Here is a 22,500-nt window from a genome sequence, read left to right on the forward strand (position 1 = left end):
AAATATTTATTACCGTAAGTGATCCGATGACGCCAATTGCTGGGTAAGGGCCCGGCCAGACCAAGCGCGGCTAGCGGGGAGGTTAGCGGCAAGAGGTTCCAGCTGATAATTGAAACCTTAAGTATCTTATGTAGGTGGCCAGATAGGAGGCGCGGGAAGCTGCAAGCCGCTGCAGTTGACGCCAGACTATGTTTCATGTTTTAAAAAAATCGCGGCGGCTTGAGCGTCTTCACCCAAGATTACGCCATTTTTCATCAGTTCCTGAAGGGTTACGCGTTCAATTGTTCGTTTCCAGCCATTACTAATCAACAATTTATTGGGAGGTGTTTCGGAGAGCAAAAATGGATTAAATAAATGGAAGTTATGGCAATCAACTGCAAATGGATGGTAATAAAATAGTGGGTAGGCCTACGCTTTTTTGTGCTTTGCAACCTATTTAATCACCATTTAGTATATATATATATATATATATATATATATAAGATATAGAGAATTTTCAAATGTGAAAAGAATCGTATGTACATTTAAACAATCTATCTTACGCAAATGCTAGTTAATTCTGGAATGAAAGGGACAATGATTTTTCGTGAACTTTATCATATCTGAAGCAATTATAATAGCTGGTAAAAAAGAGATTGAAGTTGTCTATAGTTCGACGTTTGGTTTTTTGAGTCTGAATCCAGGAAGGATGTTCTCATCAAAGAATCAAAAGACTTGTGAAATATGCAGATATTCATTAAATCTGTCGCCGTACAAACGAGACTGGCAACATTAATTTTAAAATTAACTTATTTTCCCTTCTCTGTTTATTAAAATCGTGAATCCAGGCTCTTGTGTAATTTATAGTTCAGATTAAAATAAAGATTTTCAATCGGAAGTAATTTCCTACTCAAACACCATCGTCATGTTGACGAGGAAGGTTATCAGCTGGGAGTGAGGAGGCAAGACAGGTGTGGCGGTTCCGGTGTGGCCACCCAACATTTTGTCGCTGGCTTGCCGCCGAGTCATGCCGCTAACCTCGCTGCTCAACGCTCTTGGTCTGACCGAGCCCTAAGTTTTCCCTAGATTCGCGCGTCACTCAAAGAAAACGAAACTCTCATCACGAGCTAATTTCAAATGTAACCTATTTTTTCTTTTTTAATATACGCTCTCGTACAAATGTTTTTTCTTGTCAAGTTTCCGTGTATCTAAACAACTGCAATATGCATATCTTATAAATGATTAAATACCCATTCTTTGTCATTCTATATGGGTTTTAAAACAATATAAATGCTTTAACACTTCTATGCCTAAAATGTTATCGTAAAAACATATTGAACAAAATTGTAAAACTTACGCAGTTATATAACGGTAAATTACTAAATATTTTCCAGCAATTCTTATGCATCTTATTTATTATTTTATTTTCAATTAATTCGGCTTTCCAATGATGTCTTTAATTTTTCCCTATCTATATTTGTTGCGTCGTAAAAAATGAAAAACGTCAACATAAGTAGGTCGGAAAATCTGAAAATCTCGCTCCGAAAGAATTTTTTTTTTTTATTCATTAAGCCTCACTTACTAATACATTAATTGGAAAGAGGTTGCATACACTTGAAGATCTACAATTCTGCACAATTTGCGCATTATGAAAAATCCTCAAAGATAAAAAATTGTATTTTTCGCGAATTTCGAAAAAAATATTACGATTTTTTTTAAACTTTTCAAGTTCAACACGCATTTTTCATTATCTTTTATAGAATTCAAACCCTTTTTCCTTACATGAGAAGAAAGTTAAATCTTTTGCCAATATGATGCAACAAGCCAGAACCCTTTATCTATTATAGTTTGGACGTACCGATTTATATATATATATATATATATATATATATAATGTTCGCAAACGTCATTTTTGGGCTGAGGCCCTTTGCGCTCTACCTTACCCCGATTTTCCAAGGACCTAAGCACTGAAGGGTTAAAATAGATCTTTCATATATAAACATGAAGAGCCACTTATGTCAGCCTGTTCAATATAAAAACATTCGCTGCAAGTTTGATCTTCTGAAGTTCAACTGCTTTAACTAGTCGATTAGGAAGATCATTCCATAATCTAGTCACAACTGGAATAAAACTTCTAGAATACTGTGTAGTATTGACCCTTATGCTGGAGAGAGCATGTAGGCATGGCTGTTGAAATTAACTGTAAACCCAATATATATTGTGTACAGGATGATTCAGTCTGAGGACATCTGAATGCAAAGGATGGTCACAATTATGAAAAACCTTATTCAACATCCACAAAGAACTAACTGAACAGCGGTACATGATATTATTATCGAGATTACGAATAAGAAATTGAATATACCGTAAGTTCTTGTTAAAAAAACTATATAAGATTCAGGCACCCATGGTCCTTCTATTAAGTCTGTCCAACACACCATTTAAAAAAATACAGCAAGAAGAAGAGAAATAATATAAGATTATATGCCCGAGTGTACCCTCAAGCAAGAGAACTCTAACCCAAGACAGTAGAAGACCTATGGCACTACCCACGACTAGAGAACAATGGTTTGATTTTGGACTGGTCTTCTCCTAGAAGAGCTGCCTGCCATAGCTAAAGAGTCTCTTATACCTTTACCAAATGTAAAGCAGCCACTGAACAATCCTAGTGCAGTAGTTGACCTCAGTAGTGAAGTCGATAAAATAATATCAATCATCTCAATACTTAACTGGAACTCGCATGTAATTCTTTTAAAGAAAGGAGAAAATTCGATAAAATCTTAAAAAAAAAAATTATGTAAGTCCTATTTTGATTATTCTAACTACCACATTGACCTGGAAGATGGGACAGCGATAATTAACAAGTTGAAATTAACTAAATATATTATAAACACCACTTCAAGTCTCACCTCAACCTTCATTCTTCATAGGTAGTAGCTTGGCCATAGCACCAGCCACCCATTGAGATACTACCGCTAGAGAGTTATGGGGACCTTTGACTGACCAGACAGTACTACACTGGATCCTTCTCTATGGTTACAGTTCATTTTCCCTTTGCCTACACATACACCGAATAGCCTGGCCCATTCTTTTCAGATTCTCCTTTGTCCTCATACATCTGACAACACTGAAATTACCAAACAATTCTTCTCCCAAATGGTTAACTACTGCACTATAATTGTTCAGTGGCCACTTTCCTCTTTGTAAAGGTAGAAGAGACTCTTTAGCTAAGGTAAGCAGCTATTCTAGGAGAAGAACACTCCAAAATCAAACCATTGTTCTCTAGTCTTGGGTAGTGCCATAGCCTCTGTACCATGGTCTTCCACTGTCTTTTGGGTTAGAGTTCTCTTGCTTAAGGGTACACTTGGGTACACTATTCTATCTTATTTCTCCCTCTTGGTTTGTTAAAGTTTTTATAGTTTATGTAGGAGAAATTTATTTTAATCTTGTTGCTCTTCTGAAAATATCTTTTTCTTTATTTCCTTTCCTCACTGGGCTATTTTCCCTGTTGGAGCCCCTGGGCTTATAGCATCCTGCTTTTCCAACTAGGGTTGTAGCTTAGCAAGGACTAATAATAATGATAATAATGATAATAATAATAATAATAATAATGTGTGGCTCCAATAATGGAATATGTCAAGGTAAAGGTTCCTAGTTTTCAGCCACAGTCTCATCAGAATAGGTGCTCATCAGAACGTCAGTCTGTGGTGCCCAAGCGCAGCTGTAGCCTCCCCAGTAAACAGCCTAAACTCACAGTCTAGGGTGGGATCGATATGCTGCCAAGTGAATGCTAAGCAAACACGTTACTACTGTACTAGCCAGAAGGCTAGTGCAGATATCTTCATACACGAGTACAGAGAGAAAATAGCCTAACAGCTCCAATATATATATATATATATATGTATATATATGTATATATATATATATATATATATGTAATGTATATATATATATATATATATGTAATATATATGTATATATATACGTAATATACATATATATATATATATATATGTATATATATATATATATATATATATGTATTATATATATATATATGTATTATATATAATATATATATATATATATATACACACACACACACACACGTAACAAACTTTTGTCCGTCATCTGTGAATTCGGTCACTAAAATAATTATGAACGCAGGTGTTAGGAGAAAAGTGTAAAAAATTCAAATGCATTAAAAACTAACTACATCACACTCTCAGGGTTTATGCTTTTTACCATCTCCATGTTCGAAGTTCTTAGAGACATTTCATAAACTGACTTATTGTTTTTTGTCAGGGTGATTGAGATATAGAGAGCCCCTGTTTATACAGGATAGAAAGGGACCATTAATTATCAGTTTCATTAGAATTCCAGATGTCATTTTAAGAAAAGAATATAATTCAGGGTTACTGGAAAATAGACAAAGGCATTTGTTACAGGTAATAGATAAGCATTCACCGATATTTCTGTTCTTATTACACTATATATCGCTTTTGAACAATCTAGATAGGCCTATTAGGGTAGTGTTTAAATATAAATGTAGGCCTATACTGCATTTCTTTTATTAAGAATAACTCTGGAAATGATAATAATGATATATATTATATTCCTTGTTTAGAATATAACTTGTTTTATATATGTTAAACATCTACACTGTAGGAAAAAAACGTAGTTTTAATCGGAAATTCTCCGTAAAAAATTATACTGTTCTCAACCGTATTTCAGTAAAATACAGGCGACCGTAATTTCACCTTACTTTGTTATTATATTTCACGGGTTGGTGACCGTAATATCACTACTTTACGTCAATATATCCGTTTTTTAAAAAGGTAAGAGTTCTGGAATATATGTTGCCATAAATTTACCGTTTTTTAATGCAAATTTTCAACAGTGTAGCGCTTTGGAAAAATCTAGATAATCCTATTATGGTAGTGTTTAAACATAGATGTAGGCCTACACTGCATTTGGAAATAATAAAGTATATTGTATTCCTTGTTCAGAATATAACTTGTTTTTATATCTGCTAAACAACTACAGGCATTTTTTTTTTCAGAAGAAAACAACGTAAAATGATAATATTAATAATACCTTAGCTGCCCACTGGCTAAAATTAATTCAGAGTATCGGATACCAGAAGAGTAATCCATATTAATGAATATTGTTGAATTCTTCATCAGTTTCCTATACCCAAGGTCACAGTTTAAATCTAAGCCATGGTCTGTTCTCCAGTAATCTTGAATTACGATGTCATTGTAAATTTGTTCTCATTGTGAGTCTGTTGATGTCACCGTAATAGCCGTGAGGGTTTGTCTTTTCGCCACCAGAGTGGCCTGAAGAAACCACACTAATTTTTATGCAAATTTTTTAAGGAGATTGATGTTATTTTGCCTAAAACTCTTCCACTAATAAAGAAGGATATATCAATGAAAAAAAAATATCAGTTGTCTGTCTTCATATAATTGTAGTCACTTTAGGATTAATAAACAAAATGTTATCAATTGATATGAATGTTTTCTGGGTAGTAAATACAGAGTTTAATATATAATTACAGACTCAAACCTAAAATAACAATGATATATAACCAAATTTCCTTTTTAGGATTAGTCAATAACGTAACAGAGAGCAGATTGTTTTACAGGTCAGCCAAAAATATCCAATAATGAGATTCATGAACCATTTAGTCATAGAATCTTCACCTGACATCGTACCATGATAATTCGATATTTTATAATTCTGTAAAGTTTAACTTGAATGTAGAAATCTAGATAGGCTATTCACACATCACGTATTGAGGAAAAAAAACTCTATGCAAATTCTAATGATTAACTCAAACTGTTCAGTCTAAACACATCATAAAGAGAAGCTCTGAGTCATGGTGGATTTAGTGCGTTCAACTAATAAGAATATAAGGAACTGGGGAATTAACCAAGAGTTGAACACAGGTTTTTTTTTTTTTTGATCTCTCAAAAGGCATGACAAGGCAAACTATATTAACAAGCAATATTTCAAATATCTGTAACCACATTACAAACAAAATGGTGTCGTATATTTCATAAGGAAGACATTCTGCCAGAGAGTGCAGATAGTCTTATGTTACTGCTCATAAAGAGAAATATTTCTTGGCATCACTATAACCTTGATGAAAATGTTTGTCGAGCAATTCACTCGATGGGGGGAGAAGGGAGTGAACGAGTCTTGTGAGGTTGTTGTTGGTCATCTTGATACTTTGGTTGAAGGCTGTTGCTAGTGGACGGACAGGGCCGTCTGGGTCTTCGGGGCAGATGTCAAACTCTCCAGAGAAAGCATTAATGGTCAGCGTGTTCGGTCCCTTTAGGGGCATGTTGTTGCTCATGCCTCCGTCGATATACCTAAAAAAAAAAAAAAAACTTTGATCTTATTCCAGTCTCTTTTTGAGGGGTACCTAGATACTGAACTTTTTGAGGGGGACCTAGATATCGAACTTTTTGAGGGGGACCTAGATACCGAAATCTTTGAGGGGGACCTATATATCGAAATTTTTGAGGGGGAACTAGATATCAAACTTTTTGAGGGGGACCTAGATACTGAACTTTTTGAGGGGGACCTAGATATCGAACTTTTTGAGGGGGACCTAGATACCGAAATCTTTGAGGGGGACCTAGATATCGAAATTTTTGAGGGGGGAACTAGATATCAAAATTTTTGAGGGGGACCTAGATACCGAACTTCTTGAGGGGGACCTAGATATCGAGCTTTTTGAGGGGGACCTAGATATCGAACTTTTTGAGGGGAACCTAGAAAGCAAACTTTTTGAGGGGGACCCAGATACCGAACTCTTTGAGGGGGACCTAGAAAACAACTTTTTGAGGGGGACCTAGATACCGAACTTTTTGAGGGGGACCTAGATACCGAACTTTTTGAGGGGGACCTAGATACTGAATCTTTGCAAAGTTCAGTGAAATCTATGATTTCTGTTAACATAAAAAGGATGCGACTCACTTTCGGCCATTAAACGAAGGAACCGTGAAACCAGAGATGAAAGGCAGGAAGCAACAGCAAAGAATAGCTCTGACTAGTTCATCTCTCGAGGAATATTCGCTGACGATCTGGAAGAAGTGAAAGAAAATAGGATTAATGCGATTCTTCACTTAGTTGATTAACGCTATTTTCATCTTTCTTTTAACCTATACCATAAAAAACAATTTTTGTGAAGTATTCTAGTAAAAAGTTGAAGTTTGTGGAATAATTGTAGACATAAAGTGTTCTGGACAACATTCGCCTCTTGTATCAATTTTTGTGTATGACTGTTTTGGACAGTAATTATTATTGTTTTGTTATTGTTTAGATGGTAAACAATTGCACCACCAAGTATAAACCGCAGATAATGTAATTTCTAAAATCATCACTGCTAATTGAAGACCAATTAACCATTATCTAAATACACCCAGGAAATTCAAATTAGCTAGGTGTCACATAAGAGAAAAAAACATGATAATTCATGGTAGAAATCAGACTGTCAGAGACAAGTATCTTTAACACTCATCAGCCGCCCATTAGAGTCACTAAGAGTCAGATAAATAGAACATGATCCGGCACACCAGTAAATTGAAATGTAAAAGAATAATCATACAACATCTACAAAGTGCCAGTATTAAGAGGCATCTTCAAATCCTAAGTGGTTGTTAGCAGAAAAGTGGCACATGTAGAGTCTGCAGAGGTTAACTAAGAGGAATCAGGGCCGATAATCATGTGGAGTCCATGAAAGCCTGTGGCGACAAAGAATGTAGATCTGTAGACTGAGTCCCCAATCGTAAAAGGAACCTCGTAGTATTCAAGAGCTTGAAGAGCTGTGAAGTATATTCTTAGGAATACTGCTAAGGCGAGACTTTGAATTGCTTGGCAGAAGTTTAAGCTTAATAGTGCGTGGTGAACTCGGGATACTATGGCCCGTGAGGCTAAGAGAATGGCAGTATTTAACGAGGGAATTTAGAAGCCATGAGGCTAAAAGAATGGCAGTATTTAACAAGAGAATAAGCCCCTGACGCTAAGAGAATGGAAGTATTTAACAATGGAATTTGGAAGCCCCTGAGGCTAAGAGAATGGTAGTATTTAACAAGGGAATTTAGAAGCCCTTGAGACTAAGAGAATGGCAGCGTTTAACAAGGGAAGATGAAAGCCCCTGAAGCAAGAAGAATGGCAGTATTCAACAAGGAAGTTTAGAAGCCACTGAGGCTAAGAAAATGGCAGTATTTAACAAGGGAATTTGGAAGTCCCTGAGGCTAAAAGAATGGCAGTATTTGACAAAGGAATTTCGAAGCCACTGAGGGTAAAAGAATGGCAGTATATAACAAGGGAATTTGGAAACCCTGACGCTAAGAGAAAGGTAGTATTTAACAAGGGAATTTGTAAGCTCCTGACGCTAAGAGAATGGCAGTATGGAATCCCTGACACTAAGAGAATTGCAGTATGGAATCCCTGATACTAAGAGAATGGCAGTATTTAACAAGAGAATTTAGAAGCTCCAAGGCTAAGAAAATGGTAGTATTTAACAAGGGAATTTGGAAGCTCCTGGGGCTAAAAGATTGGCAGTATTTAACAAGGGTATTTGGAAGCCATTGAGGCTAAGAGAATAGCAGTATTTAAAAAGGAAATTTGGGAGCCCCTGATGATGAGAGGATGGCAGTATTTAACCAGAAAATTTGGAAGCCCCTGACACTATGAGAAAGGCAGTATTTAACAAGGGAATTTAGAAGCCTTAACGCTAAGAGAATGGCAATATTTAACAAGGGAATTTGGAAGCCCTGACAGTAAGAGAATGGCAGTATTTAATAAGGGAATTTGAAAGCCTATAAGGCTGAGAGAATAGCAGTATTTAACAGGGGAATTTGGAAGCCTCTACGGCTAAGAGAATGGCAGTATTTAACAAGGGAAATAGGAAGCCCTGAGGCTAAGAGAATGGCAGTATTTAACAAGGTAATTTGAAAGCACCAGTGCCAAGAGAATGGCAGTATTTAACAAAGGAATTTGGAAGCTTCTGAGGCTAAAAGAATGGCAATATTTAGCAAGGGAATTTGGAAGCCCTGATGCTAAAAGAATGGCAGTATTTAGCAAGGGAATTTGGAAGCTCTTGACTCTAAGAGAATGGCAGCATTTAACACCCTGAGGCAAGAGAATGGCAGAATTTAACAATAGAATTTGGAAGCCCCAGAGGCTAAGAGAATAGCAGTATTTAACAAAGGAATTTGGAAACCTCTGAGGCTAAGAGAATAGCAGTATTTAATAAGGGAATTTGGAAGCCTCTGAGGCTAAGAGAATGGCAGTATTTAACACGGGAATTTGGAAGCCTCTGAGGCTAAGAGAATGGCAGTATTTAACACGGGAATTTGGAAGCCTCTGCGGCTAAGAGAATGGCAGTATTTAACAAGGGAATTTGGAAGCCTCTGCGGCTAAAAGAATGGCAGTATTTAACAAGGGAATTTGGAAGCCTCTGCGGCTAAGAGAATGGCAGTATTTAACAAAGGAATTTGGAAGCCTCTGAGGCTAAGAGAATGGCAGTATTTAACAAAGGAATTTGGAAGCCTCTGAGGCTAAGAGAATGGCAGTATTTAACAAAGGAATTTGGAAGCCTCTGAGGCTAAGAGAATGGCAGTATTTAACAAAGGAATTTGGAAGCCTCTGCGGCTAAGAGAATGGCAGTATTTAACAAAGGAATTTGGAAGCCTCTGAGGCTAAGAGAATGGCAGTATTTAACAAGGGAATCTAGAAACGTAAGAACTGGAAGAGTAGTAAAATGGGAGCATCCATTTTGGGAAGGCAGGACCTGTTTGTGTGTGTGTGTATATATATATATATATATATATATATATATATATATATATATATATATATATATATATATATATATATATATATATATATATATATATATATATATATATATATATATATGTGTGTGTGTGTGTGTGTGTGTGTGTGTGTATGTGTGTGTGTGTCGATAGATATATAAATTTCAGAGTAATAAATTTGTTGTCATCCATTAATGCCCATTGATAATTATGTAGCCTAATATGGAAGAGGTTACAGCAACTAGATTTCATAAATTGCATGAGAATGGACCCTAAATACAAAGTATATTTTATATTCTTATCTCGAAATATGAACTTTACAATCACCAATCAGGATACTAACAAGAGAAAAGAGTTTAGTGTGACAGCATTTCTCGTCTATGTTGACTATAAAGAAGTGTCAAGTTTAAAGTTGCTTAAGGGAACAGTAAAACAGTTTAAAAAATGTTTAAACTTCTCTCTAATGTTAAACCCATCAACGAGCACAGCTCTTGTTACTTAGGTAATCATATAAAGAAACTATCAAGAGCCTTGTTCGCTGACACCTTCAACAATAGTCGTCGAATAAAGCTCGTTGTGAGAACACAGCTTCAAGAAAACCAGTTATTAAACTGGTTTGTGGAAGGTCATTATTGAAAATAACATCTCATTCACATGATTCACTCTCACATATCGATCGACATATGAGGCCCCCAGAATAAAAAGTGGTAAGGTCACACTTGGCTAATTCTTTCTTTATTTTATATATAAAAGGGAGCAACATCGTCGTATCTTTAAACCAGTAGAGTTTTACTACGAAATTTACATCCTAAGCACGGCCAGTGTGGCATTGTATCAAAGAACCCAAATCTGCAGATGCACTTTTCTAGCATGGAGTAGAAAAGTAGTAATGTCATTCATGCCGAGACATAGTCACGCGAACCAATCAGTGCGCAGCATGAGGTGCCTCCCAGCCAATCAGCGCATGCAACCGAGTCACGTGATCCCATTCCCTCTCATTCTGTTTGTTTTTATCAGGCCGTCGTGTGTGTAGAAACTAAAGTATCGTTTTCAATGTGCTTTTCTGTGATATTACTGTGCCCGAACTTGTTAGTTTGCAAAGCCAGTGACTTCCAGTGATCGGCAATCATATGATTAGACTCGTGAAGGGTAGGATGCCCGGAAAATCATAAATTTCTATGGTAAAAAGGAGCCGACCTGATAATGAAGGTGGCAGAGCAAGACGATACTACCGCCGATAAAGACTACTGGCTCAGGACTAGTGATGCCACGGAGGATTCTAGTGATAGTGAAGAATTAGTTTTTGGTGAAAGGAAAAAACAAACAAAAAACAAACAATGAATATTGTAGTGTTGGAGGTGGTGTAAGCAGTGATTTTGTTAGAGGTCTACCTTTCGAATAAGGCCTACGAAATTCTATCTGTTTTAGTATGTGGCCTAACCTAACCTAACCTAACCTTACCTAAACTAACCTTACCTTACCTTACCTTACCTTACCTAACCTAAACTAACCTTACCTTACCTTACCTTACTTAACAAGCCAGGTAGGCCACATACTAAATCAAAATAAAAAAAGGTAGGCCACATACTAAACTGGCACCCGATTTTTTAAAACCAAGTTTTTCTTATTTAACCTTGATTAAGTTACTCGAGAATCACTGACAAATCATCCCCAGATTAATGTCTAAATAGACTTTAAATCCCCAAATCCCCCATCATTGACAAATTATCCCCAGATTAATGTCTAAATAGACTTTAAATCCCCAAATCCCCCATTATCAACCAAAATCCCTAAAAATAGGGATAAATCCCAATCTCTGGCAACATTATATTTAAAGACTGCTTCATCTTCCTTATTTGTAGAAATAATTGGCTGTAACCTCTGGAGAGCATGTAATACGATATTTTTCTGCATACGTAGAAACAATAATTTTTTTTTTTTATTATTTCAAGTTGTATTATCAACCATAGCAGACGGCCCCCTTAAGTCCGGTGGCAAGCATGACATTCACCTTGAAGAGCTTCAGAGACATAGAGACATGGCATGAAGAGGCCAGGATTTCCTCAAAGACAGTGTCGGTGAATGAGTTTTGAGTAATTCCATATACCTTTACCAGACTTTGTCTGTGCACAAGCTTCCTGTCAATCCTGCTTATTATAAGCGAAAGTAGTGGCTGTATGACTTCTGCATCTATGATCTCACAAAGGATACTCCTTACATGTTTCTGTGGGATGAATCAGTTGCTTGTCATGGCCCAAATGAGATCAGAAGCTGCCTCATCAAATGGCTTGATATGGTAGCAGCAGAGGAGGATGGCGACTTCACCCATCTGAGGATTTTTGCCAACAACTGTACTGTACAAAATAAGAACATGTACATCAGCCTGGCACCATTACATCAACTCCACCTGAAGTGACTATCGCATTGAGGTCATCTTTTTTGGTCAGTGGTCACACATAACTGTCATGCAATCGGGTCTTTGTTGTAACTAAGAAGCACTTGCATACTGTTCAGCACATCTGTAATGTTCATAGTTATCAGTGATGCCAGTCAGCAGAAAAAGTACAAGGCTGTGAGCAGGGAGGCTGGTGACTTTAAAAGACATTAAAGTGATTGAGCGTTACACCACCAACCATTCTGCTGGGCTGAAGCGTGCATGGATGCTGATCATTGATGTGTCCAATAAATCTAGTTTCTTCATGAATTAGGACTACAGCCTTGGGGAGTCTGAAGTTGTCTTCAGGCCACTGACCAAAGGGAAACAGTCTGGTGCTGCTAAGGCCAAGGGGCTTAGGCTCCCAAAGCATCTAATTTGTCCTGTAGGACGTTGAGCTGCCACTCTAAGTACCCAGATGGTAGGGTTTTGAATCCTGCAAAGATTTCAGACTTTAGAGTTTCTGATTCCATACATCCTTTGAAGAGATAACAATGATTGGTGTAAAGGCTTAGTTGAGCGGCAGAAGACGATGAGGCTTCTCCTTCAAGATTATCAGGAGGATGATAAACAGGATGACGACCTAGCTGAGGATGCCGACAACTCTGATGATCACATTTGGGTTGACGCCCAAGCTCTTCCTGTTGCATAACACCCTCGTAAGTCTTCCCACTCACTGTTGATGACCGTTTAGGATAATGAATTGGATTATATACTATTATTATTACTAATATCATAATCATTATTACTTTCTATTATTACCTTAGTTGGAAAATCAAGATGCTATAAGCCATAGGGCTCCAACTAGGAAAATAGCCCAGTGGGAAAGGAAAAAAAATAAAAATAAAATGTTTTAAGAACAGTAACAACATTAAAAGAAATATTTCCTATATAAACTATAAAAACTTCAGCAAAACAGGAGGAAGAGGAATTAGATAGAGTAGTGTGCCCAAGTGTACCCTCAAGCAATAGAACTCTAACCCAAGATAGTGTAAGACCATGTTACAGAGGCTATGTCACTACCTAAGACTAGAGAACAATGGTTTGATTTTGGGCTGTCCTTCTAGAATAGCTGCTTACCATAGTTAAAGAGTCTCTTCTACCCTAACCAAGTGGCAAGTAGCCACTGGACAATTGCAGTGCAGTAGTTAACCCTTGGGTGAAGAATTGTTTGGCAATCTCAGTGTTTTCAGGTGTATGAGGACAGAGGAGAATCTATAAAGAATATGCCAGACTATTCGGTGTATGTGTAGGCAAAGGGAAAGTGAACCGTAACCATATAGAAGGATCCAGTGTAGTACTGTCTGGCCAGTCAAAGGACCCCATAACTCTCCAGTGATAGTATCTCAACAAGTGGCTGGTGCCCTAGCCAACCTACTACCTACTACTAATAGGACAGCTAGAACTGTGCAGGATTCAATGTGAGTGTAAAGACTTACTTTTTCCTAAGTTTGCTTTCCTATTAATGTCTTTTTCTATTATTTTATTAAATGGTTTTATTGCTCTTATTATTATAATTGATGTCATACTGTTTTTTTCTTGTTTTGTATTTAATTTGTCACCAATGGGAATGTTTACTTTGGATTTTAAAAAAAATTCACAAGTAACTATTGTCAATTCTTTTTAGCAAAGCAGATTCGCACCGACTAGCAATGGTGCCCTTTTAGCTCGGAAAAGTTTCCTGATTGCAGATTGGTTGAACAAGATAATTCTAACCAATCAGATAGCAGGAAACCTTTCCAAGCTAAAAGGGCACCCTTTGCGAGTCGGTGGAAAACTGCCTCACTAAAATGAATTGACTATAATCATGATTAGCCTCATGCCTAGTCATGCCTAGTCATCATGAATATGTTTGCTCTATGAATGGGAACGAACTTGTCGCCAATCGGAATGGTTAATGTTTTTTTTTCCCTAATTTTTTTAATAACTAATCTTGAATATCCATCCTTTTGCATGACTATACTCAATTTTTTTTTTTTTTTAACGAGACGCATTTGCACTGACTCGCAGTGATGCCCTTTTAGCTCAGAAAAGTTTCCTGCTATCTGATTGGTTAGAATGATTTCTTGCAACCAATCAGCGATCAGGAAACTTTTCTGAGCTAAAAGGGCACCCCTGTGAGTCAGTGCAAATCTGCCTCATTAAAAAAATTGACTATAGTCATGGCTAGTTATCATAACTATGTTTCCTCTATGACTGGGAATAAAAATTTGGCTGCTATTCATCATCTGAGGACAGAAAAACTGTTTTAAGTTGTGCAAATTGTTAGAAAGTACCGTAGCAGACTGTACCACTAGTCACAAATAGCCCCTTCTAGTCATTAGCTCTATAGTCTAATTTTCCCCTTATAAAAGTGATATTCTCCATAAAATTTCCTATCTATAGTTTTTTAAATTCAAAATAGTTAGAAAATAACCGAGCTATATTAGTTTGAAAATTGTACAACTTTAACCCGTTTTTCGGGCATTTTTTATTTATTTTGTGGCTCTACCCCCTTTCTACTCTTTGGGCCTCATATCGATGTAATACATGCAAGAATTAGCCTCTAGTAGGCAATTCACCCAGTCACCCCATCTATCGCCAAAGATTGTAATGGATACCCAATTGAAAATATACAATTTACTCAGAGGAGTGATTGTGAAATAAGTTTTCATGACAGAGATGCTCTTTTGCTGACCACTTGAAAACCAAATCTGGTCTGGCTATCAAAATGATCATGGTTATCATAAGCTATTGAATCTAAATGCTGTATGTGGTAGTTTCCTTCCTTTGCATGATCTCAAATAAAGCAAATAAATATTCAGTCATGCCCAACATTGCAAATCTAAAGGATAACCTTTGAGTGGAACACTACTACTCTTACGACACCACTCGCAGAAAAGGACCACTTTGCTTGACAGATTGCTGTGGAGGAATAATTTTAGGAGTACAATTTCAAGGCAGAGCGCTAGAAATAACAAGCAAGTAAATCTAGGATACTACTCACTTTATCCTATTTAGTTTGAAGAAAAAGTAAAGTCATCAGTACATTTTGTATAGAATAATGATTAACATATTCTACAACGAGGAATACAATGATATTAGAAAATCTTGATACTCTTCATATTTCATGGAAATGCAGAGAATACGGGAGAAAATAAATTGGGATCAGTCTTAGATTATTATTATTATTATTATTATTATTATTATTATTATTATTATTTTTTTTTATCATTATCATTATTATTACTAGCCAAGCCACAACCGTAGTTTGACAAGCAGGACGCAACAAGCCTAGGGGCCCCAACATGTAAAGTAGACCTGTGAGGAAAGGAAACAAGGAAAAAATTAAATATTTTAAATACTTTAACATTAAAATAGATATATCCTTTGTAAACTATAAAAACTTTGACAGAACAAGAAGAAGAAAATTAGATAGAATAGTGTGCCCGAGTGAACCCTCAAGCAAGGGAACATTAACCCAAGACAGACAAAGACCATGGTACAGAGGTTATGGCACTACCCAAGACTAGAGAACAATGGTTTGATTTTGGAGTGTTCTTCTCCTAGAAGAGCTGCTTACCATAGCTAGTCTCTTTGACCCTTATCAAGAGGAAAGTGGCCACTGAAGAATTATAGTGCAGTAGTTAACCCCTTGGGTGAAGAAGAATTGATGATGATGAATGAAGATGATTAGAAAGAGGCAGAAACCAGAGAATGAGCAAGAGTTTGAGCTCGAGCAGAAAGGAGAATTATAGTACTAGCAGGAGTTTCAGCACTAAGTGAATCTGGGTGGACTGATTCACTACTCACAGGTGATCAGGGATGCGTCAGTGCTTCTACTTTTTATACTTCACATAATCATCCACAACCTTACATGAAAGAGGATGACATTCATCATATTTATCATCTTCCATACATAGATGACATTCATCACACTCATCATCTTCCATACGTTAGTAGAATCTTTCAAAAACTTATATTTTACAAAATTCAAGACATAACTTGAAAATATCATGCTAAAACTAAATATAAGTGTACAACACTATTCTAACATTGTATTGGAACAGCAGAAAACACATTGAAAACAATGTTTGACCAGCAGTAGAAATACATAATTACACGCTCTGAAAAATTTAAGTGGCTAAATGAAGCATGGTGGGTGCTATGAATGCCACCTATTTGTAGTGATTCTTTCTTTATGTTTGGGCTAGCCATATAAATCCACTCTGAAATCTTGTTTAAAAAAAGTATCTTGATGCCAGAGCTTGTAGTTCTAATACATAATACTCTAATCAATTCTTTTTAGTGAGGCAGATCCGCACCGACTCGCAGGGGCGCCCTCCCCTTCCCAGCTTGGAAAAGCCTCCCAACAGTTAATTGATATGAGGTACACTTGTCCGATAGCTATATGCTTGGATACTAGTTTTCGGCACATTTGTGAGATATTCCAGTGATAGAGTAAAATAAATGAAGAATATTCACAAGATGATTTAATGTAGACATAATCATTTATAATGAAACCAAATGTACAAAAGCCTCTTTGCCTAGAATTTTTACACCCGTAACTTGCATGAGAAGATGATTACACTTAACATGTGTTGCTTACATTTGATAGGCTTACGAGAGACTGATAATTGCTACTACATAGTTTGCCTGAGGTATGTCTTCCCTTCAGCCAACCCCCCAACACCCCTAACTGCCCCCCCCCCCCACCAGAGTAGAATGATTGTTGAACAGTTTACAAAGGCAAATAATACCTTTGTGCTACACACTAGTGGTAAAAATTTCATAGTTATAATTAAGTATGTCTTATTATTTATATATGTTACAGTTCATATTTAAACAACTCCTTTAATGAAAGCTATAAGAAAATGTAACTTGTTAAATACAATGATTGCCTATACGGAATTGAACATGGGTCAAATTGTTTAAATTTAACTAGGTATAATATTAATGAAATTGAATTTACACGTGAGAATGTTTCTTTATGAAAAACAATTAAATAAGGTCAGTTTGTATTTTTTTATTTTGTGGGGGTGGGGACATCTATTTCAACGCATCTTATCTAAAGTAAATTTTATGAAGTCAGTAAACCTCAAGTAATGTTTCATGAGTAATATTATCCAAGCAAAAGTTTATGAGGATCTAACAAATCAGTTCAATGTTACTCTAATTGTAAGATTTTCTTATCTTAATGTAATTTTGTAGAAAACATACTCTGGCTATATGATTGGAGTACCTGAGTAGAATAATTACCTGTAAGAATGTGGCCTCTTATAACCTACCTTGTCGTCCCTGAGGGCAGAGCTTTTACTGAACTAAGAGGACTTGTAAGTGATTGTGATACAACATGATCGATTTTCAGAACACTACTTACATAAAATAAAATTTATCTATGCATAATGTAGAAGGGGCAGAGTGTACCTAGATTTATGTACAAAATAATGTTTACTTAAAAGTAATCTACCAAAATGTAAAAGGCAGAATAGTAATTTAGGCAAATTTTGTCATATTTCTAACATGTTTGCTCCTTTACGAATTCAAGCAGATCTTTTCCTGCTAAACTACGTACCTCATTAGTCAATGTGGTGGCCCGAGTGAGAGACAGGAAAAGCCTCCCAGAAGCTTTGATGTGACCATCTTCAGGTATCATCTTTAGGAGATTTTTCATTAAAGGTTCTTCGAGGGGAAAAAATGGGTTGAAGGGACCCATGAAGTATTTCTGGGCGACATCAGCTGTTGCTAGTATGGTTTTATGAAGATACTAGAAAAAAACAAAAGTTTAGTATTTGAGAGACTTGTGCTCCTCCTTCATGGATAAATCCTTGATCAAAATATTTCTGACGATATCATCTTTAAACTATGCCAATGGTCCACAAATTTAGCATAAGCTATACTGTACAGTTTAATGCTATCAAGGAATCAGAAAGTATCAGCTGAAATTAGGGTACCAAGACTGCAAGGAATACAATATGTAATTGGGGATAAAATTACTATCATCATAAATTACTTGAGATTAGATAAGAACCAGTTTTGATTTTGGAGGCATAAGATGCAATTTGTTACTAATACACTAATTACTAAATTTACTTTCACGTCGACTGAGGAAGCTGATGGTATTACTTACGGTAGTGGTTTAGGCTACGTGTGTTTTCCGCCAGAACAGATTTTAATCTGATTAAGCGGTAAAACCACTGAGCTTATTCAGCAACTTTTTCTAACCAAAAATAAAAGTAAAAAATTTCTTTGTTCATTATCCTATCTATTTTCCATGAATTATTGGATATTTAAAAAACAAAATAATAGGTACTATACAGTACAACCAAACAAAGGCTAAGCAGTAAAGTAAATGCGCAGGAAGTAGGGCGGATATTGCCGGGCTATCACCTTGCCTCCCTGATCCATGAGTTTCGTGGGAAGCAGTTCAAGACGCTTTCAATATTGCTGGGTATTTGTTGACCCAAGCACACGTGTGCTGAATCTGTTTCCATGTCAACAGGTACACCGGGGAGAGGGGTCGCAGAGTGAGAACCACTATGGTGCGGTTAAATTATCAATCAATTTTTTGGTTTTGTTTCCACTGCAATAACTAATTTGCCCTCTTTTTCTTACTCAATGATAAAGCAATGTCCTCTGTCATATAGCCAGGTAACCTGCTTTTTTTCCTCACACAAACACATGATTGTAAGCTTTTCATGTGGTAAGATATGGATGTCCTTTTAACTTTAGCATTTAACCATCAGGGTTCCTGTAATATCTTTCTTCGTGATGGTTTTCATCATCCAAATTGCATTTTTGCCATAACCAAACTCGCTTTTTTATTCCTCAATCCATTTCATATATCTTGTTGACTAATCAACATCTGTTGAAGAAAATCTCGTTCTAAACCCTCCATATCCAAGCCACTCTTATAAAGATCACTTCAAGTGTTGCAAATAATCTTCCCTTCTTTCTCTATATCACTTTAAAAACTCGCTTTGATGCACTCTATAGTAATTCTGATATTCAAAACTCAGTTTTATTCGTTAGATTACTTCTAAATAACGTTTGGGGAAGTAAAGTGAACCGTCAGATATGTGAAAAATGTTTTCTTCATTCTTCTTTTCTTTGGTATTTTGGTCTCGCTTCCAATATAATAGTCACCCTTAAAATTTTTGCTATCGTACTTTACGTTTTCTTTAACTGAAACACCAGAAGACTGCTTTAAATTAACTGAACCAGTTGACAATACGCCATTCGGGACATCACTGCGTAGAAACGCAAGACAAAGGCATTACACTGTATACGTTGGTTCCTTCCTTAATCTATGTGTCGAGATAAATTTTTACGCTGGTTTAGAATGTAATTTTAGTATTACTAACTTATAAGCAGCTTTTATCTCTCAGTACCTGTTCAAGTCTGATTAATTTTAAGATGTATACCCATTGCACCAGTCCTTTGCTAATTACTTCATTTAAACCATTCATTTTTAGTATGCCAGAATAGGTAGGAATACTTTGTACTTATATTCCCCTATAGGTGCAAGATTTCTTTTTGTATTTTGCACAAAATCCTGCCTTCAACTCACTCCTTACAACAATACAATTCCCTGGCCGAAAGTTCTGATTTGGCACCTCAACAAACCATGACTCATCTGTCGGGAGATGACCCAGGTAACGGCCATTGATTGAGAATTTGGCTTATTTGTTCACTCACCGCCGTTCGGACTGCACTGGTCAATCTGCACATCTCTGGCTCACCCCAGCTCCTTCACTAAGCAGAGGGGAGCAGAGGAATTCTGGTGTCCTGTCGGCAGGAGAGAGGGAAGATCCAAACTTGGGAACTACTCCAGTGATACTCGATCTACCAAGAAACGAGGAACCCATTGGTGGGCCTGTCCAATCTACTAGGGTGCAAGTATCTTCAACTTTACTACAATACATCACTGCTCCCATCCATTGCCATTGTCTCCATTCATAACGTAAAATTCCTGTCCAGCATCTCACTGGGGTCCCTGGGACGGTGCCAAAACAGAGCCTTAGACTGTAGAGGGCTTTAGTGATGATGAAGCTAAAGTAGGCCATCAAATTACTTATTTCTCGTGTGTAGTTTTCAGGCCTCCGGACAAAGAAAACTTTTCAATTTAGAGTGAAGGTTTGCGAACTACGTCATCAAAGTTATTAACATGGTGTTAATGCCCTTGAGTGTTGGTGCTCCTTTTCCTTCCCTGCTGATTATTGTAATATGGTGTAGGGAGACATTCCCGGAACTACAAGTTCCCACTCAGTAAAATGAAATATTTTCCTCACGAGATTACAGAATATGATGGTTTAGATATAATTAACAGAGGGCCTTAGAAGTTTGCACCCTAAACATTCAAGAATATATTGTGTTTCTGTTGGACTGTTGTTGGATTAACATTACCAAGTACGTGAAATATTGGGTTTTTATTACATGTAAGGATTCCTATCGTCTTACAGTCCTTATTGTAGTTAATTTTAAGAGGACAATTTCCCAATGAACCCTGTCTTGCAGTCCTTATTGTAGCTAATTTTAAGAGGACAATTTCCCAATGAACCCTGTCTTGCAGCTCTTATTATAGCTAATTTTAAGAGGACAATTTCTCAATGAACCCTGTCTTGCAGTCCTTATTGTAGCTAATTTTAATAGGACAATTTATCAATGAACCCTGTCCTGCAGTCCTTATTGTAGCTAATTTTAAGAGGACAATTTCTCAATGAACCCTGTCTTGCAGTCCTTATTGTAGCTAATTTTAAGAGGACAATTTTCCAGTGAACCCTGTCCTGCAGTCCTTATTGTAGCTAATTTTAAGAGGACAATTTCTCAATGAACCCTGTCTTGCAGTTCTTATTGTAGCTAATTTTAAGAGGACAATTTCCCAATGAACCCTGTCTTGCAGTCCTTATTGTAGCTAATTTTAAGAGCACAAACTCTATTGATCCCTCACCAATAAAGAATCATGATTATACAGACCTCAAGTGGAACGTCGCAGGCGAGACAGGTAGCTATTAGAGATCCAACCGACGACCCAGCAAGTCGGCCGTGTAAAACGTGGGGCGCCCGTTCTTGCAAGTAGGTTGCTGCCCCCACTAGATACACACCGAGAAACCCACACCCACAAAAGGTCACAGTTGATATACTGTGGGAATATAGGTGTAAACAGACATTTGATATATGCATATATATATTTATATATGAAGTATATGAATGCATGTGCACACATATATACTGTATATATATATATATATATATATATATATATATATATATATATATATATATATATATTTATATAATATATATATATGTATGTATGTGTGTGTACGTAAGTTTCATTGTTTATACAGCTTACCTATATCATATAATTGTAAAAATCATCAACACAAAGAATAGAGATTCTAAACTCTGACCAGTTTCTTTTCACATGATAGCGACATTTTAAAAAATGTATAATTGTACTCAAGACAGGTATATCTTATGAAGGTACTCAATTTCTTCCAATAATAAGTAAGAAAAACAGCTTGCAGTGCTCTTTAAAGATAAATTCCTATTAATCCACTGCAGAACAAAGGCTTCGGACATATCTTTCTATGCCAGTTTATACCCGCAGAGTTTCTAGTTCGTCAATCGAGAGAAAAGGATTTCTACCTTCCTCTGCTTCATTTGTAATCTCTCGGGACCCGTTCTGTTATTAATTTTTTTCATTTATTATCTGTCGTTTGCATTATATGTCCTGCCCATGTCCATTTCATTTTCTTACATGTTAGAATATCCTCTACTTTAGTTTGTTATCGCATAAATGTTGCTTTTTTTTTCTGTCTACTAGTGTTATTCCTATCATTGCATAGATCTTTGAACAGAACAGTAACTAGCCTATGTTCTAAGATTTTAGTAATGCTCCAACTCTCTGATGCATAAGTTGATACTGATATGACCATCTGATTAAATACTTTTCTTTTAAGAGAAAGTGGTATTTTACTTTTCGTAATCTCATTTTACTTACCACGATAATCCTTCTTTTAAGTTCGGTTTCATATCCTTGGGAAACACTGTTTGTCTGAAGTATGTATATTCATTAATAATCTCTAGAGGTTCGACTATAACCGTTATTAGCTTTATCTGTGCATTTTCATTGGAAATTATCTTAGGGTTACTCATATTCATTTTCAATCTTACATTTCTGCTTTATCAAAATTTTCTATCATTTTTTGCAATGCCTCCCATTAATTGCTAAATAGAACTGTTATCTGCAAATCATAAGTTGTTACGGTA

General features: G+C 36.3%; 1 protein-coding gene across 2 annotated transcripts in view; it reads right to left on the reverse strand.

Moving 5' to 3' along the window:
- Positions 1-5,425: 5,425 nt before the first annotated feature.
- The window catches only part of LOC137636057 (serine-rich adhesin for platelets-like), a 55,705-nt gene continuing 38,630 nt past the window's right edge, over positions 5,426-22,500 (reverse strand). For both annotated transcript variants that reach the window (XM_068368483.1, XM_068368484.1), the window contains 4 exons: positions 21,202-21,367; positions 17,801-17,992; positions 6,967-7,073; positions 5,426-6,356 (listed from right to left, as the gene is read on the reverse strand). In XM_068368483.1, the coding sequence (XP_068224584.1) occupies positions 6,089-6,356; positions 6,967-7,073; positions 17,801-17,992; positions 21,202-21,367 (733 nt within the window). In that variant the 3' untranslated portion in view covers positions 5,426-6,088. The remainder of the gene's footprint in view (positions 6,357-6,966; positions 7,074-17,800; positions 17,993-21,201; positions 21,368-22,500) is intronic.

This window comes from Palaemon carinicauda, unplaced genomic scaffold, assembly GCF_036898095.1.
Source record: "Palaemon carinicauda isolate YSFRI2023 unplaced genomic scaffold, ASM3689809v2 scaffold22, whole genome shotgun sequence".
NCBI classification, from domain to species: domain Eukaryota; kingdom Metazoa; phylum Arthropoda; class Malacostraca; order Decapoda; family Palaemonidae; genus Palaemon; species Palaemon carinicauda.